This window comes from Styela clava, chromosome 7, assembly GCF_964204865.1.
Source record: "Styela clava chromosome 7, kaStyClav1.hap1.2, whole genome shotgun sequence".
NCBI classification, from domain to species: domain Eukaryota; kingdom Metazoa; phylum Chordata; class Ascidiacea; order Stolidobranchia; family Styelidae; genus Styela; species Styela clava.
Window position 1 is genome coordinate 2,477,155 of NC_135256.1, and position 19,857 is coordinate 2,497,011.

The window sequence follows — 19,857 nt, forward strand, 5'->3', positions numbered from 1 at the left end:
AAGTGGCGGTAAGTACCATAAACATGCAATATTTCAACGTAACCGAGCACAGTAATTCATTGTAGAAACACTAACGATAAGAAGATTCGTCTAGTTTGTGATATATTTCAGATTTCAAGATAGCTGAAATGTCTGAGAATCCTCTGGATTCATTTTAATTCTGTGAGTCGTAGCCAATGTTCACGTTTTCTAAAATGCTCTTTCATATGTGAGTTTAACATCAGTTAATTAACTGTTATCCCTGTTTATGAGGGAAATACAGAACAGATTCCTGTCCTTTCAAAAACTCCTGTCGTTTTCGATGTTTCATCATTAAATATATGATTTCAGTATATATGAATACACTTGCATGTCAACCTGACGTAGCGTTGAAGATGCAGCTGCCTGAAAACTTTGCGACCTTTCTGATATCTATTTTTCAATTTCTGATAACCAACTTTCATCTTATGTCGTTCAGATACTTTGTCTTCAAAAAATTCAAGCGCAAAATCGAAAATATGTCGAATTCGAGTACGAGATTAGTCGATGTATTTTCATATTTTTGCTGCACAAATCAATTTTTTTTTTCTATAATCTGTCACATAAACTAGAAATATCTTTCTGTACGTTATAGACGATAGATATCTAAGGTTCAACTGACTTTATAATGTGTTTCGTGTTATGAAATCTGATATCTATTTTTTACATGTTTTGCAATAATTAAATCTTTCGTACTTTCATACCGTTGGCAGAATCTCATGGTATAGTGAGAATGACGTCATCGGAAACACCGCGCTCATTAAAATTTCAATGAACGATTATAAAAAATTTTGCCATGTTTATCATGATAAAAATAACAAAAAAGATGTAAAAAATATTCTATCCTCAAAACTGCACACCTATACAATGAAAGATATCTAGAAAATTACAAAAAATGCAAATTTCTGCTCTGGTGATCACATAAGAGCTAATGTTAAAATTGTTTTGTTTACATCACTTTTCTTTTTGCGCGTAGGATGGGTTTTTCATAACTAAGGTCTATTGAACTTTGGAACAAATCCAATATGTCTTGGAAAAGTTAGCGATCTGTATCAAAACGGAGAACTCGCCATATTGAATCTTAGCAACTTATTTTATTCCAGACTTATTTTTTTCAATAAGAGACATTGACTTGGCGTCAATTAGTGGATCGAGCATTGGTGAGACACATTCTTTTTCCTGGCCAATAATTTGAAATTCTAACATGTTTAGTATATGGGCATTTTCAAGCATAAGTGGATTCATTTTGATGGTGTTTATACGGTTATTATATAAACCAGGGTTGCGCGACCTTTAATACAAGAGGGTCAGATAGAAATAACTAGGTGAAACTGAGGGTCGCAATTTTATTTAACATAGGCTTTCCAGTAGTTTCGCGTCATAGGCATAAATAATAAATTGGACTCCGGTAAACAAACCCCTCGCAACGCCATTGGATTGGGATTTCTCGTACTAAATTAGACTAAATTAAAAACTCGTTTCGCGGCCCGCACACCATTCCAAATTGGCGCTACTCCACGGCCGCACAATTTTTCCTCCTTCGGTTGCACACCACTTATATAAACTGTGGCCCCATATTCAGTACTTAATTCATCCAACAAATAGCCTTGGCTTGTTTTAATTTGAATTCAATTTAGGTTGAACATATATTTGTTAGCAACATCCCCTATCCTGATGCTTTTATTTTGTGTTGACGAGTAAATAAATGGTTTATATCATTTTCAGGCGACTTACATTATTCAAAGTAGAAAATTTTTCATGAAAATAAACTAATATTAAATTTTATTCATTTATATATTAAACCGCGTCGGGCGATTTGTGAGGTGTCAATGAATTTGAGTTGTAAAATAAATCTAATAACTAGAGATGAGACTGTTCATGGGTATTGGTAATCAAATTAAAACTAAGCACAATTGAAGGGTTGGTTTGCAAGGTTTTATCGAATTTATGTTGTACTCGAAAATCTTCATATTTCTTAATATTCTAATCATTCATGCTATTTAGCTACCAAATTCACCACGAATGATAGCTTTAATCAAAGTCAAAATTTAGATAGTTTTTCAAATTGGTAAAAAGATTCGGATATGTCTTATATATTCTTCGCATTGATTCATATTTCCAATTCCAGGAGCAGTTCCATTTGGAAGGGATGAGTGATAACATACTTTTAAAACATGAACTATAAACTACATTGCTTTGCATATCATTGTACTTTTTTTGATAAAAGCCTATTCGCCATAAACAATGCAATGTACAAGCAGCCTCTGATATCGATATGCAAGAAGCTAATATTTTTAAGAGAACTGGGACCGGCTTTGTCTAACTAATTTATTACACCCTGGGATTACAGTTGGGACGCCAATACAGTTAAGGTCGTAACTCTTAGAATGCTAAGACATCGCGTCATCTCATATGGCTATTTTGAATATGTGGGATGTAGAAAAATATCTGGAACTTGAACAAGTCTTAGCGCATGGTAAGAATTAGTTGTCGCCAATTTTGTCGCATGAGATTAGCAAAATATAATATTGAAAGTATTCCATTATTATTTGTTTTCTTGCAGAACCTCGCCAAACTCGCGTGGGAAATTTTTTTCGTCGTCTGCGGCAGAGGATATTTGGTATCCCTAGAACGACAGACCACATTGATCACGGTATGCTTGACTCGTCCAGTGCAGAAGAAGGTGTCGTCGTGGAAGATAATGAGAGAAACGTTCCAGGTCAAAGTGTCGTTGCGGAAGATAGTGAAACAATCTTTCCAGGTCTGACTAAATGTATTACTACCCTATCACAACAAAACCGAGAATGTTATAAAGCAGTTGAATTTAGGATAGTGTTTTCAGCGTCTTCAAATTACTTCTAACCTGGTAATACTGAAATCATATTAAAACGAAGCCCCATTGAAAGGTTTTATCAAATTTTTGTTGTACTGGTGATATTAAATATACTGACTATATTCCTAAGGGAGGATCTTCATATATATTGATATTCTAATCATTCATGTTATCTAGCTACAAAATTCACCACGAATGATTGCGTTAATCGAAGTCAAAATTTAAATAGTTTTCCAAATTGGTAAAAAGATTCAGATATGTCATATACATTCTTCGCAGGATTCTTACTTCCAGATCCATTTAGAATGGGTGAGTGATTACATATTTTTGTAACATGAACTATAAACTACATTGCTTGATAGCATATCATTGTAATTTTTTTGATGAAAGATTATTCGCCCTGAACAATGCAATGTACAAGAAGCCACGGATATCGATATGCAAGAAGCTACTATTTTAAGAGAACTGGAATCTGCATTGTCTACCCAATTTATTACACCCGGATATTGCAGTTTAAATGCGAATACGGTTAACGTCGTAATACTTGAAAAAGATGCTAAGCCATCGTCTGTTTTGAATAGGCGAGATAGAGGGAAATAACTGAAACTTGTGAGATATATCTTGTTTAACTTTTCAATTTTGTTTTATTTCCCTATGTTCTTGAACAAAAAATGTTGAATTTCTAGGCTTATCATATTTTTGTGACTTCAAAGCGGGACACCTCCAAAGATCTCTTAGCTGTGATTTTTTCAACTTGACATTTTCCGATTTTACTACATAGGCCCACATTTGAAGCCATCCCGACTGTCTTCATTGACCATCATTTTTATTCTTTCGATTACAAATTTGCACCCATGAATAGGGAGAATGAAGAGTTTAATGCACTCATAATTTTAGGTTTTAGGGAATGACATTATTGATGTTGTTTAGAGAGAAATTCTCTGCTCAAAAATATGAAGGGGCCTTTCATGGTCTAAATCTGGCCCTGACCATCACCAATTTTGGAATAGGTACATGGGGTCAACATATGAACTGCGTTAGGCCATTGGATTTTGGAAGATGCATCAGAAATGTACATAGTTACATGGTATTTATGAAATATATAACATCCAATAAAAACCAAAAAAATAAAGCAAAATATCCATTCCAGCCAGAGTATTAGGGTGACCGAGAAAATCTGGCATTCAACAAAATAATCTTATCAATTCTAATATTTTGAATAACTAGGCCAGTAATGCAATAATCAATCTGACTTACTCAGAATGAAATATGGGAGTAACATTCCTTGGAATCGAAGCATGATGAAGGGCATTTAGTTAGATCTCATTTTTAAAATGGATGATTAAATAGAATGTATAATGCACCGGAATGTATAACATTCTACAAATGATTTAAAAATTAGGAAAACCCAGACAACACAAAATAGGTACATTATATATGCTACAAAATCTAGGCATAATGCGTAGTAATTATTAGATGGATTATTCTTGAAACTACACAATGCAAGGCACACAAAAAACTGTAGTCGTCAACAGTTAACGGTATTGTTCGAAGAATATGATATGTTATTATGAAAATATTAAAGGTGCACTTATGACCATTTATTAAAAAAATTTAAGATTCTGTTACAATACAAACAGCAGATGGACACACTTTATTAATCCAATATACATTGATGATTGAACAATACAACATTGCACAAAGTGAAACAATGATTAGGCATAGGGTTTTTAGGGATTGCACACAAATATGAATAATAAATATGTTATATGCCCAAAGTGCAATGATTCTTGGATTACATTTTTTGGGTTATGTCCAAGTGTTCAATTATGTGGGTAGTTGTACTTCAAATTTTAGGCACTAGTACAGTAAAGCTATATATAATTGAAATGCATGCAAAGCAATGGAACTCTTTATACATAAGTGTAGTATTTAGGATAAATAATACAACAGTAATATGACATATATGTCAATTTGACAAAAATTGAGCAAAAACAAAAACAGTCTATATTACCGTATATATTTCCAAATCTTGGCATAGTGCATATGAGTCATAAACTGATCTAGATGATATACAGTGAAAATTATAGAAGGGTCATCAATAAATAGCTTATGGTATTGTTCATAAAAAAAGAAAATATATGGCTGCACAAAAGATGTTACAGGTAAACTCCTTACTTTTAAAAAGTTGTCACTTATTGAATAAAAAAAAATGAAAAATATGGCTGCACAAAAGATGTTACAGGTAAATTCCTTACTTTTAAAAAGTTGTCACTTATTGGATATGTAGTCATTACAAAACAGCATACCGGTATGTAGACACACAAAAATAGAGTAGGTTTTTGTCAACAGTTGATGGAAAAAAGACGACATTTATTAAATATAAATTCAGGCAATGAATGATATTTAGGAATTGCACAAAATGTTAAATTATGATTATCTGTATATGATAATAATTCGAAACATGAATAATCAGTGAATCATAGATAAATTTTAATAAAATTGGGACTTGTGGTCATAAGAACAAATCTGTGTAAGATAAAAGTACAAAAAACACATAAAGATATAGATATATACATGAACAAACATAATTAAATAACATTAATTAATGGAATGATTAATAATGAGAACATATTTGTGGTGGCATGTCATACAAATACCCAAAAGCTTTCTAATAGAAGCCCAAGATCGATCAATGTACTCAGTAAATCGGACTGTGAGACATATACACAAGGTTGAATAATGAGGAATCGACAGAAATTTCATGATGTAGGCACAAGGCAGTAACATGGGGACATGACTCAAATGCATTGGGACATGGGGCTCTGCTAATAAAACTCATCTCAATAGGATCCGTGTGCTTCAAATCCGTGCCTTAAGAATAATGGGTGGTGCACGTATACGTCAGAGCTTAAATCCGATCTACAGACAGATGAATATAATCAAACTTGAGGATGTTATAAACTTGAAGTTGCCAAATTTATGTTTCAATCTGAACGTGTTTTTTTGCCAGAGTGACGTCTGTGACGTAAGTGACAGACGTGACGTGACATAAGTGACGTCTGTGATGATTTGAGTGATCAAGAAATTCTTGAATCGCTGTCTGGACAGCACGTTGTTTATGTCAAGCGCTTGCAGATGAAAACAAATAATGGATTGGTTAAGAGTAGATCTGTACTTTTGCAGTTTGACACCCACATTTTGCCTTCGACGGTAAAAATAGGATATCTAAACTTTCGAACGAGAATTTATAATCCTCCACCGACTCGTTGTTTTAATTGCCACCGATACGGTCATTTAGCAAAATTCTACAGAAGTGCTCTGCGCTGTGCACGATGTGGAGGACATCATAAATATGAAGCATGTGACAGTAGCATCAAATGCCCAAATTGCAGCGGAAATCACAATGCAGGATATGCGGGTTGCGCTAAATATAAAACGGAAACAAAAATTCAGGCGATTATGGCACAACAAAAAATAGCATATTCTGAAGCAAGAGTTATTGTTACATCACCACCAGCCCTCAGTTCAGAAGAATTTCCACAGTTGTCATCTCAAAATAGAAACAATCCTGCTACTAATAATGATTCAAATTTACCGAGTCCGAATCTTGTCAAAAATGCTGCAAACAAATCAATTCCTCGTCAAACGCCTTTATCTCAGCCACAAGAAAATTATGCATGTATTTCCCATACAGCATATAAATCGATGCCTATAACACAGCGACAAACGACCTCACAAATCAATTTTGAACCTATGCTCTTTATGGCTTTCATTGCTGAAGTTATTCAAAATACTATTGCTGCACAATCTAAAGGAGAGCAAGCAGATATTTTTCAGATAATATCATTGTCTGCAAAACATAAATTGAAATTTCCGATCGAAATAGAAAACTTAAAGGATTTAGATCAGAGTAGTCAGTAGACTTTTTGTGTTGTTTTATGCCAGAGAACTAAAATAAAATGATGATGATGATGATGCTTGCTTACATTTTTCTGCTGTCTGACAGTGCGCTGTCTTTTTCATCAGCGACACTTGGGGTAGTTTCAACTAAAGAGTCTGGGGGCAGATCTGGTTGGATCCCTGACAATTCTTTCTCACTTTCGTCAGATTTACATGTCTCTGTATCAAATGAAGTATCTGGTGACAGATCCTGTGAAAATATGATCCAAAGTTAAATTATGGTATAAGTAATCCTTACCTCACAATTCGATGGTGCTTTTCTGTTGGGCGAAGAATCTGATATAGGGTCAGGGTATTCATCAGTTGGTCCATCGCCTCCATGAAAATGCATGATGGAACGCATTGCTTGTATGAAAATTTATTTCATATAAAAATTAACATATTGAATATATCATAGGTATCGAAAACAATATTTATGTTGGCCTACATTGGTACACACGAAGTTATTTCTGGTGATTTTTTCTAGATTGAATATACTGCGAGGCCTGTTGCATTCCTTTATCCACCTCTTTTTTTTTTGGCAGTCAATATGTGGCTTCGGAAAAGGCACAAATCTTACTCCATTTGAACAGCAGGAGTACCGTACAGGTTGTCAGACCGGCAAATATCATATGCACAGCGTTTACACATAGTTAGTCTACCAAAATAATTCACTAATAGATTCTGTTTAATAAAAATGCAACATCGTATCGAAGACAAATTTTTTTTTTTCTAACATACGGTAGACTACCGGTACCCTTGATTGCATCAGCATGATTGTCTACTATTTTTTGGTTCGAAATAGCAGTTATGACCTGTACAGTACCGTAACCTGTAAGGTGCCTGCAACGGGTACAGCCCTTTAGTATAGTATAGATATATAGATTTCGTGAACGTGATTTGCAAGTAACATACAGTATTACAGCTTTCTAATTCTCGCAGCCCTGTGAAGATAAAAAAGCGAAAAAAAGGACAAATATCTGCCTAAACTGCCAGCAACCTGTGCGGAACGCGTCTAAACTTGTCTGAGCGACTTTTCAGCGGAGAATGTTTGTTTACATCTGCTCGCTTGTGATTGGTTGAAAATACGGATGTTTTGATGTCGGGGAAAGGTCCATTGCTGCAAGATCTTTTCGGGGCATGTTGTAAAGTTGAAGTAGCAGCCTCTACCTCTTTCCTGTCAACAGACTCAACACCACTAACTTGGTTTTCACCGCTAGGTTTCTTTTGAAAGAACTTGATAATACTTTGCTGTTTGTTTGCCTTCATTTTACTATCAAACCTCGCTAAATTTTAGACCTACAGTGAAATTACGGAACGTGCAGACTGCGAAGTTCTCAATCAGGTACCCTACCACTGTACCATGTACTATCAAACTCCTCCGTTGAGAAACACTGGTCTAGCACCTCTTTGCCGTCTAGGTCGACCTCATTTTGTTGTTTTAGTTCCTCAGAATCGCTTCCACCGCTGACTTCGGGACCATACTCCTCTTTGTTGCCTCTATTTGAATATAAAATAATAAATAAACAGTGTTACAAATTTTATGAAAACAACATTATAAACTATCAATTAGAAACAAGTCAAAGCATGTAATAGTAAAATTTTCAAAAATCTATATTTTATTCTCCAGCGATATAAAAAGGATTTGATAAATATCAATGGTAAAATGATGTTACTTTATTATTTCAGAGATGGAAATGGCCGCCACAATGATAGTTCACGGTGAGCGATTCATGTTTTTAATGCATGAGCTAGGAAAATATTAGACTTAATGACAACGTTTAGCGGCCATCCAAATTTTTTTGTAACTCAGACAGATTTTTAGGCATGGTCTTAAATATTACCTCGTTTTCGATTTTTGGCATGTTTTTTGTTAATTTCACTTGTGTTTCGGGAATTTATGTACAGATTAAATACATCAATGACGATTTTGTCTTTTTAGAAATTTTAGTTTATTTGTAGTAATCAAAAATTAGTCTAGAAATAGCTCTGATATATTCTACTAGATACTTCAATGATGTGACACATACAAATTGTAGCATATTATATTTTTTGCCACGCGTATCAGCTCAAAACACAGTGAAAAAATTCATATATCTCCCTTCTAACGGCGTATAACCCTGCTAAAACGCTTAAACGATATCAAGCTACATAATATTTAAGTTTATTTATTTTATTCATTGGCTAACCGTACATAGAGGTGCCTCATCTTAGTTCAATATGACAACTATCCCTCTAAAAACGTTTCGGACGTGTTGGTAATTTATTAGTTTTTTCCCTCCAATATCTTTGAACTGGCAGATTCAGCGAGCCTAATTTCATCAAAATCATTGTGGTCAGAGTGGTTTAGATTTATAGATGAATAAATAGTAATTATTAACGATGTTACTTTATTACTACAGATGACCTTCCAATTAGAGGTGAGTGTTTGAAATATACAATCTGGATGCAATATTGCTTACAGGCATATCGCCTACTCTAGGCTTTGCGCACGCAAATATATCATACGATATGTGAAAACTTCTTTTATATGATCTAAATCTCTCCACAACAAAATTGCCTACCTAGTCTTTTTGGTACTCCCAAAGTATGTGAACTAAAACGGCGGACACCGGAACGTAGTATGTGTAACAGGTTAGGCCATAATTTCAGGTACAAATACTACGGGTGTCATTTGGCTAGTCCCCGAACCCGTAATATAACTGAAATAAAATTGGAATAAAAATAGGGCTTAACCTGGTACACATACTACGTTCCTGTGCCCGCCATCTTGGTTCACATACTTCGGGAGTACTGTTTTTTTTTACATACCGGTAAGTAGGTTGGGCGGGTATATGATGTATTACCTGCGATGACAACACGATTAATTCTAAACAAAAGACCGCTTGACCATCGCGCTCATCAACATAAAAACATACATTTGAATGAGTGAGATAACAAAAATCTGAAACACGTAATACAGTTATTAGTAAGTATAAGAAGTCACTTTATTTTTATTATTCCACTGTCATGTTCCTGAACAAAAATGTTGAAATTTATCAACAATATTTATACTATTTTAGGCAGAAGCACATAGATTGATTAATAGTCAATAATTACATTTTGGTAAACTTTTAACTATCTTTCAGATAAGTACAGGGTGACCCAAAAAACAGAACTCATAAATTTTGTGTATCTTATTATGTGTCAATACATCTTGAAGATGTCACAATTCTGCTTTATACCCCTTGTGACTGTAGCACTGTTTGATCTTTTTTTTTATTGACAGCTTTTTTTCCCAGAAGACTTCACCACATTGATCACGGTATGTCGATGACAGTAAATTAACTTTAATTCTTCCGATTGCAAACTTAAGACGGTTTTTTTGAGAACACCCGGATATTACAAGAAGGGCATTTTCATCGATCGTATGGATTGAACATTATAGATTTTTCATAAAATATCAAAGTTTTTGTTTCAAGCCAAGCTCTGTTTGATCTTTTTTCACATTGACAGCTAGCAGCGGTGACTCGTCTAGTCAAGCTGTCGTTGCGGAAGATTACGAGAACAACATTCCAGGTCAAGGTGTCTAAATTTATTACTACTCTATCACAAAATGAACAGCTCGATATCTCGAAATATTTAGTCTATCAATTACTTCTCACCTATGATCTAAATTCTAAAATAATTCCAATTCTGACAACTGAAAGTATTTACTCATGGAAACGTATTGCAGTGTTCGTAATTAGACCATTACTAGAACTTTTCAAAATCTAAATTTCAGAAATACTTTAGCTTTAGAAATACAAGATTTAGCGCACGGTAAGCATTAGTTTTCTCCGCATGATATTAGCAGAAATGTATTATTGAAAGTAGTTGATAACGGTATGTTTGCCGATGACAGTAAATTGACTTTAATTCTTTCGATTGCAAACTTGAGACGTTTTTTTTAGAACACCCGGACATTACAAGTAGGGCATCTTCATCGATTGTATGGATTGTCAATATTTGTTAAAGTAAACGTGCGAAATATTGCACTGTATGATTGGAATATGTAGAATTTATTAAAACTGAAGATAAATTTAAATAAGATGAATATTAGTTGTGATTTATATCACGATAGAAACTCCACGAAGAAGCGGACAGAGTAACAACCGCGTCTATAACTATGAACATGGAGAAACCAAAGTTAAAGAAGTCACAGCGGGACCAAGCGGTCAAGCTGACAATCGCATCGTGACTGATGAGCATGGTCAAGTAGCAATTAAATATGACGAGGAAGGCGAGAGAATGGAGATTGATTATGTCGATGACGGTAAGTTTATATTTAGCTTCCATCATCTTTCACATATTATTTGAATAACAATTCCTAAATATAAGAGATCCAAGCACAAATATATGAGCACGAAATTTGCATAATTATCAGTACCGGTACTTTGAATCCTTGCAGTCGTAAAGATCGGTGGTCATGTTTTTTACTAGTTTTCACCAGTCATATATCGCTTCCACTCACAAGTAATCACCCACTTGTGATAAAATTACAGAACCAATAAACCTACAAGCTTCGAATTGAAACACAACCTCTTTGTATAAATCAGCTAATATTTTTTTTTACAGAAGATCGTCCATTCATGACCCCGGGTGAGTAACATCAGTACTTTTTTCTCGTTTTGCTATTCTCAGAACGACAATTACCACTAAAATGCTAATGACCGGTGTCGAACGATAATTGACTTGATTGATTCAGGTCGCATACACAAATGGAAATCCCAACAATTCGCTTTCATATCTTTATCTCAGTTATACAGCCACCGACAAATAATTGTCACGTAGATAGATGGACAAAAAATTAGCCGTGCCGTTTAAAATATCGATGAAAATACCGTCACATTGTGCTTCTTATGTCATTCAAATGTTAGCCTAGATGTTGGTTTTTCATTCACAGTTCATATTGAGCCTCCGACCAAGTGTAACCAATTCTATTATACACATCACCCAGAAAGGTTATTGTCCACCCCTGCGTCAGACATATAAATGTTGTTAAATGTTATATAAGTTTGGTCCTACCTCGTTATTAATTTTCCTGATCTAGACTAGCAATCTGATTCCAATTTGTATACCCGTTTTTATTCATGTCATACGACCCCATCAGATTTACGAATAATTATATATCATTGAAAAGGCCTTTTTGAGTACTATACGCTAGATGTCACTGGAGGACCGTAACTCAAACCCATATTGATGACGTAACTCGAAACGCCGAAAGTTGAAGAAAAAAATATACACGCGTCTGGTATTCAATCTACTGTCAACAACGTATTCTCGCCTTTTACTTGTTTATGACTTTACAGTTGGCTGCGCTTTGTTACTCTGCTTCTGTCAACACAAGACTGGTGTGTTTTGAGCGAGTGATACGCCCGTAGCGAATGTAATTGTCATTCGAGGCTGACTGATCGATTCGCCCTAACACAGCCTTATCGTTTTTGATAATATCACTCCCCTTATATATTACGTGTATGGAAACATTGCCGTTTTGCTGGCGTAACATATATTTTATTTACAAATACGATAACGGACAAACAAAAAAACAATAATTGTACATGAAATTATATTCCGTGTATAAAAACATTGCCGTTTTGCTGGCGTAACATATATTTTATTTACGAATGCGATAACGGACAAACAAAATAACAAAAATTGTACATGAAATTATATTTCGTGTATAACAACATTGCCGTTTTGCTGGCCTAACATATATTTTATTTACAAATGCGATAACGGACAAACAAAATAACAAAAATTGTACATGAAATTATATTTGGTGTATAAAAACATTGCCGTTTTGCTGGCGTAACATATATTTTATTTACAAATGCGATAACGGACAAACAAAATAACAAAAATTGTACATGAAATTATATTTAGTGTATAAAAACATTGCCGTTTTGCTGGCGTAACATATATTTTATTTACAAATACGATAACGGACAAACAAAATAACAAAAATTGTACATGAAATTATATTTCTTGTAAAAAAACATTGCCGTTTTGCTGGCGTAACATATATTTTATTTACAAATGCGATAACGGACAAACAAAATAACAAAAATTGTACATGAAATTATATTTAGTGTATAAAAACATTGCCGTTTTGCTGGCGTAACATATATTTTATTTACAAATACGATAACGGACAAACAAAATAACAAAAATTGTACATGAAATTATATTTCTTGTAAAAAAGCATTGCCGTTTTGCTGGCGTAACATATATTTTATTTACAAATGCGATAACGGACAAACAAAATAACAAAAATTGTACATGAAATTATATTTAGTGTATTAAAACATTGCCGTTTTGCTGGCGTAACATATATTTTATTTACAAATACGATAACGGACAAACAAAGTCTGTACATGAAATTATAAAGACACGCTCTGAGAAAGCATCATACGAAAGAGAAAGGGCGTGATTATCTCCAAAATTATTTCTTTGTGTGCCATTGCGTAAAGCAATCTTTTCCGCGAGCTACAAAAAGATGTATACCACATTCTCGACACATTACACGCGATCTTGTAACATATTTAGGGCCGCCCCTTCTCTGCTTATGTAGGTAACTCTTTCACAGAGCAAACCTCGCAGGTTCGCAAGGCATTTTAGAGTGACGGCAAATGAAGCCCTACATTTTGAAGTCTTAGATCGAGTTGTTTACTAGAGCGACGTGGTGGCACGCGCACAGTCCTGAAATCACCCAACAATTTTGTTACCAAATCTTTTCGTCATTCTAGTGACACGATTTTTTTTTTTTTTCAGGCAAAATAGCTTTTGCCTCCACGGCACTGTTGTGTAACGATAATGTAGAAAAAATACGTCGCTACCATGTTTTGGAACGTCTTCCAATGTTAATATAATACTTACGCATAGCGTCATTGAAATCCAGCCCGCCCATATAATTATATAATCATGCAGAAGAGGTGGACATGAAATGTTTTGCGATGGCATGCCACGTCCACCCCTTCTTTACACAGTTCTGAGTTCCATTGGAACATTTGGCCATTACTCACAGAAGTTCGTGGGCCATTGTCATTTCAATGTCACCTCTTGTACGAGTTGGCTTCACTCAGAACAACTTCGCTTGGAAAGTTTTCCCTTCCCAAGCGCATTGTACCACATGCATAAACATTCTTTTTATATAACTTTCTAAAAAGTTCGGTTGAAGTATAAACATTTTCTACATTTAGGTGGTATCCCTCATCTAGAAATGGATCAATAAGATCATACGCCACCCTAGATGCAAACCCCACTTCTTGAATCCGTGGATCATTGCCAGTATAAATTTGGAAGCATACCCTGTTTTTAATTCTGCCAAAACCCAGACTTTTATTCCAAATCTAACACGTTTTGAGGGTATAAATTGCCGAAAGCTTATCCTACCTTTGAATGGTACCGGTATTCAGTGGCGTAGCAAGACTCTCGTGGGCCCCCCCCGCAAAAAATTTTTGTAGAAATGACCCTCAAAACTCTCGGACATGAGCTAAAACAACATTTTTTTTGTTTCATCAAAAAGCCTAACATGTCGCAATTAAAAGGCAATGGTAAGCTAAAATTTTCCGTTTATCTTGGTTACTTTCATTTTTTTCATACGTGCTTTCTCTTCTGCGTTTCTGTGCGCCACTTAGAGGTTTTGCTTTCGACATCATTCTGACAGCCTTCGTAATTTTGCCGGTGCGATCAAACCACAAGACGTCGAAAATCGACGACTCCCTGGCGTTGTTACGTAATAAAACGATTTGAGCAGAACTAACATCAACGTTATGAGATGTGCATTACTGGTTTTGCAATGCAACGTTTGGTTTTGCGGCTTACTTTTTTAAATTCTAACCGCTTGGGCCTCTTTGCGCTGTGTCCCCCCCTGTGTGGATGCTACGCCACTGCCGGTATCATAGATTTATCAATTGCCAAATATTTGCCTGGGGTATAAACGGAAAAGAGCGTGGGTTCCACAAGTTCAAGAAGTGGTCGAATTTTATACAGTCTATCTCTAAGTGGATTCTGCCGAGATTTGAAAAGTTTGAAACGATCTTTTGACATAATTTAGTTTGGTGTGTGCCAGTCGAAAATCCAGTTTTTCTTCTGCCAGTACATGGCCAATTAGGAATGCCCTCATTTTCTACGTGGTCGTTGGTTTCCACGTCTGGCTGCCTCACGAAACTTTGATCTTTCGCTCGGCGTTGGGATTTGTCATCTCACAAATTAGGGCGATTACATTTGCTGTCATGAACTGTAAGAAGATATCCAAACTTGTAGAGTTTGGGGGAAATCGTTTTTGTACCCCTGCGCTCTCTGAAATGGCCGTGTCACTCGTGAATTTACCACCTTCTGCCAGTTTGTTTGTGGCCCTGATCGGGTTGTGGTTTTCACTGTCGACCTGCCAACGCTCTTCTCCGACGGCCTCTTTGTGAGCCACGAACATTACGGGCTGGCGCGTTTGAAGGGCCGGGTACGTCTGAATCTAAGCTCTCCTCATATTCGCTGCCAGATTGTGCCTCTAATACAGTGGTTCTCAAACTTTTTTTGCTCGCGGCGCACTAAGCAAATAAGAAAAATCTCGCGGCACACTTGTGAAAAATTTAAGCTAGACTTGGGCAAATTATTCTACAAATTTTAATGCGATGTCTGTTTTGAGAAACTAGGTTTCATCGCTTCCTTTTTTGCTTTTAATTTTAACCAAAGCAGAAAATACGGGTTAACAGAGCCATGTATAGATGCAAATGGCTAGATTATTTTGTTGGCTTTTGCAGCGATGATTGAATACAATTTGCAAGCAGATAGCCAAAACTCGACCAAACTAGCTTTCCTGGCGAACTATTTTTGCGGCCCTCAAACGATCCGACTCTTAATACATAAAACAAAAATTGATCCTAGATTTATTATTGTCTCAACTCGGATTTAGTGGTAACAAGTTTTGCTGTATGGTTTGCAGTAAATAGCGTCGATTGTATGTATTTTATTTGATGAATATCCCAACGTTGGTTGTAATTATAAGTTGAGTTTATTTTAATTTTTTAAATTTTAAAAATGTTTGGAAAACGTAGGGAAGTTCACGAACATTCCAAAGGGATTTATTTTAAAAGCATTACATTTAGAATAAATTTCGTGCTTGCTTGCCAGATCGTCATTTGGACGACGTACCGCGGGCAACCAAGTTGCCATAACCACATCATCTTACGTATTGAGAATACCGGTAAGTAAATGAAAACAATATATTGTTGTATAATATAATAAAAAAAAAAACATATACACGTCTCATTGTGGTTGGATATTAGCACAACAATAGAAGCATATGCGCCATAATTTAAAGTTTCTTTTGCGATTGTTCGTAGGCAGATGGCCCGCGCTCTAGCGGAAATGTGTATATTTGGCCCACAAGTACATAAAGCTTACCGAGCACTGACCTAACTCAACGCTCATGTGAACATGGTGAAAAGTGGATGTCTCGTTTACAAAAACCTTATGACATGACACAATGCAATTATGCCGGAAAAATCCCCCTTACTACAACAACAATGCAATAATATTATCAGTCTTGTTAATTATGGATATTCAAATCTCACTCAAGTTGCATGCATGTCTATGTGTGATACGAACAGCTTATTTTCTAGAAGTCCAAAAAGCTCCGCAGCACACTTGAGAATCTCTCACGGCACACTAGTGTGCCGCGGCACACAGTTTGAGAAACACTGCTCTAATACATCGACTTCATCTCCTGAACTTTCAATCTCACTCATAACTTCATCGTCACCCTCTATTTCTTCTACGCGTCTTAAAGCTTCAATTGAATCAAAAAACCGTCTAATCGTCATCTTTGCAAATAATGTAATACTTTGTTATAAGTTTTGCATCATTTTATCTTGACTCAGAAACAATGATCTGCTTTTTACGATATAAACGCCCGCTGTTTTACTAAAGCTAAATATGTCAATCGATAGTGTGTTGCTAAGACAGCGTAATGTCGTCGCTTCATCACTTTCTGATGTCATGTGTAGGTCATTATAGTGCATGATTGCCACCAGGTAAACTCATGTTGAGAATAAATGAAGCACAACCGGTGTTAGCAAAACGATGTAATTTGCCGACGTTTCGAATTTTTATACAGAAAACATAACTTGCGCTAGTTTGTTTATTTATACATATTATCTTATCACCATCCTTTCAGATTAGAGTTGACGCCATGATAATTTTTTTTTCCCCTTTCTTTTTCTTGCTCTATATATATCCACTTGTGCCCTTTCCAAATCATGTCCTGATGAAGTTTTTCTGTATAGAAATTCGAAACGTCAGCAAATTACATCGTTTTGCTAACACCGGTTGTGCTTCATTTATTATCAACATGTGTAGGTCATTGTTTATTTCGAGGTCATAGACATAGAGAATTAGTTTCCATATTCATGTAACAATAGAACGAACATGAATCAGGTAAGAACATTTACGGCAAAGAGTCACATATTTCTCAGTCGCGCTAGACGGCTAGATGGAGCCTTTTGCCTTATATGTCAATCGGTTGAGCGTCATGCTGAGACGACGTAATGCATGTGTCGGCGTTTTATCACGTCCAGATGATAAAAGTAGGTCGTTTTATCTCGAAGTCGAAGTCCGTTGTTTATGAAGTCATAGAAATTAGTTTGGTATTTTATGTAACAATAACACAAGCATGAATCATGTGAGAACATTTATGGCAAAGAGTTGTATATACTGCCAGGCGCGCTTGCGCCCCTTGACACCATGCTCGAAATGTGAGTGAGTGTATGTGGTCTAAATGTATGCGTTTTGGTGCTCCCGAAGTATGTGCAAAACGATGACGCACAACCTGTCAGGTGCATTAGCTTTGTGCACCTAAAAACGTTATTTATTGACTTTCAATCGCCGTAACGAGCTTGTTCTGGTATTGTCAAGTAGGTAATGGAAGAAGCTTCAAAACAAAATCTTAACCGACATTCTAAACCTAGGTCACATGATTTTATATTCAAATGCGCTAATCAGCCCCCTGGGCGGTTTTAAACAAAAAACTTTTGAAATTCATTCAGGTGACGAAGAAAACGATGATACTTCTGATGACAACCGTCAGCGACCCCGAGGTAAGAGTTGACTTCAATGAGCAATTCTGAACGAAATTAAATTTTATATAAACAGCCTGACCCCTCATTCAAAAGAATATTTAAATACCGCAGAGAGAATTTTAATATAATTTATCGTTTATTACTTTTTCTTTTGAGTTAGTGATGTTCTTTATTTTCAGCGAACGGATATGTAAATTGAAAAACAATATATAACGGTTTGTCGATTTCAAATTTGTTCAATTGTTTCCGATAGACCAATTTGTGACTGGCTTTCATACACATACGATATGCATTAGCCCAAGTTATCACAATTTTTTTTCTCCGTGTGCTATTGTAGAGACCGAGCGTGGAGGACCACAGGTTGAAGAACCACAGGGCGACGAGCAAGAAAATAAAGAGGAAGATGAAGGTACTGTGGTCACTGTAGTTCGAGATGACGACGACGAACATCAAAGAAAGGCGTTTAAGTCCAGGGAAGAAGACAAGAAGAAGTGATCAACGATCGAATGAATATTCAATTACATATCTTATTGAAATTTTGGGTTATTGAATATACGTGTTTAAACTAGCAATGATAGATTGAATTTTAAGTTACATATTGTTGTACATAATTTTGGGTTTCGAATAAACGCGTTAATATGATTGAATGAATTATATATTTTATTAAAATTTTGGGTTATTGAATATACACTTCAAACTAGCAATATACCCATCCTATAAAAATAAATTTGTATTATTTATTCAAATTGAGATGTTTAGAGTCAGCTTTTGTAAATTGTGGGCGAGTTCAAAATAAGTTATCAAAGAAGGCGCGCTTCCAGTGAAACCAGTGGGTGTTATCGAATATTTATAAATTTATCATAGGTCGAACAATATCAGCTCGCATGAAAGAGTTAAAAATATTCAAAGAACTTGTAATTCCAAGGTTCAACTGATAAATTAACGTTTATTCACAAAGGATTTAAATACGCCATAAAGCCGCCGCTAGATAATATGGCCCGGCCCCAAACGGCCTCACCAAAACCGACAAGTTCATTGCTTGGACAATAATATGTTTAGAAACGAAGGCATCTTCAATAAAATCAAAGCAGTCAGAAAGAGGAGTCTTAAAAAAATGCTCAAATATATAGACACGGAGGCCCAGACAAGTTATTTTTGCAAAACCGTGAATAAAGCTGAAGTATGAAATGGCCACAGTGCTTTCGTCTAGTGTAGCTACTACCTCAAGAACATGTGCGAGCGCGTACCAATGCTTGCCTATGACATTCCTGATCACACACGACTGAATCATCCAAACATAACGCTAATGCTACTTCACGGCTCTATCTTCATATTTTTTTTTAATTTGCCAAGCTTTTCCCAAACCAAATTACGATATTTGCACGTAAAATCGGAGGCTTTTAATGATACAATGCAGTATGCGCAAAAATAATGAAAGGTTAAACTTTACAACCATATATTATAAGCAACACCAGTCTTGTCGACAAAAAATGGGCAATGCAAAAACATTCTTTTCTCTTCCTGATCCGTATCGCCTTTCGTAGCAATTCGCGACTGTATGGCATTTTGTCCATTGCGACAATAACATTTTAAGTGCATTGTTCGTGCTTATTTACAAATGTTTATCCGCCACAAAAATAGTTTTCCTCCCTATCTCCTGACTGTGACATCCCTTCTTGACGACTCCACATGGAGCTTTATCGAAGTTTTTAAACACCTTGTCATCGACTCTCCGACCTCAAAATCTAGTAAAAGTGCTTCCGTTGCGATAGGCATAACATTTTCTTTGCAGCAGCTTGGCTTTTTTTTTATCTCGTCTGTCTCATTGTATTATATTTTAGTTTGATTTCTGGTAGTGTTGTTCTCATATGTCGAATGAACATCAGATATATTGCGACACTACCGTCGTTGTACGCGGTGTGGGCCTGTGCAAGTAGAATTTGTATAGCTTTAATTGAATTCCAATAT

General features: G+C 35.6%; 1 protein-coding gene across 1 annotated transcript; it reads left to right on the forward strand.

Moving 5' to 3' along the window:
• Window positions 1–2,585: 2,585 nt before the first annotated feature.
• On the forward strand, window positions 2,586–18,606 carry LOC120328553 (uncharacterized). Its single transcript, XM_078114780.1, has 5 exons — window positions 2,586–2,779; window positions 10,896–11,087; window positions 11,390–11,413; window positions 17,857–17,907; window positions 18,227–18,606. Exons 1-5 carry the CDS (start codon window positions 2,674–2,676, stop codon window positions 18,382–18,384), a joined length of 531 nt encoding a protein of 176 aa, XP_077970906.1. The 5' UTR covers window positions 2,586–2,673; the 3' UTR covers window positions 18,385–18,606.
• Window positions 18,607–19,857: the final 1,251 nt, after the last annotated feature.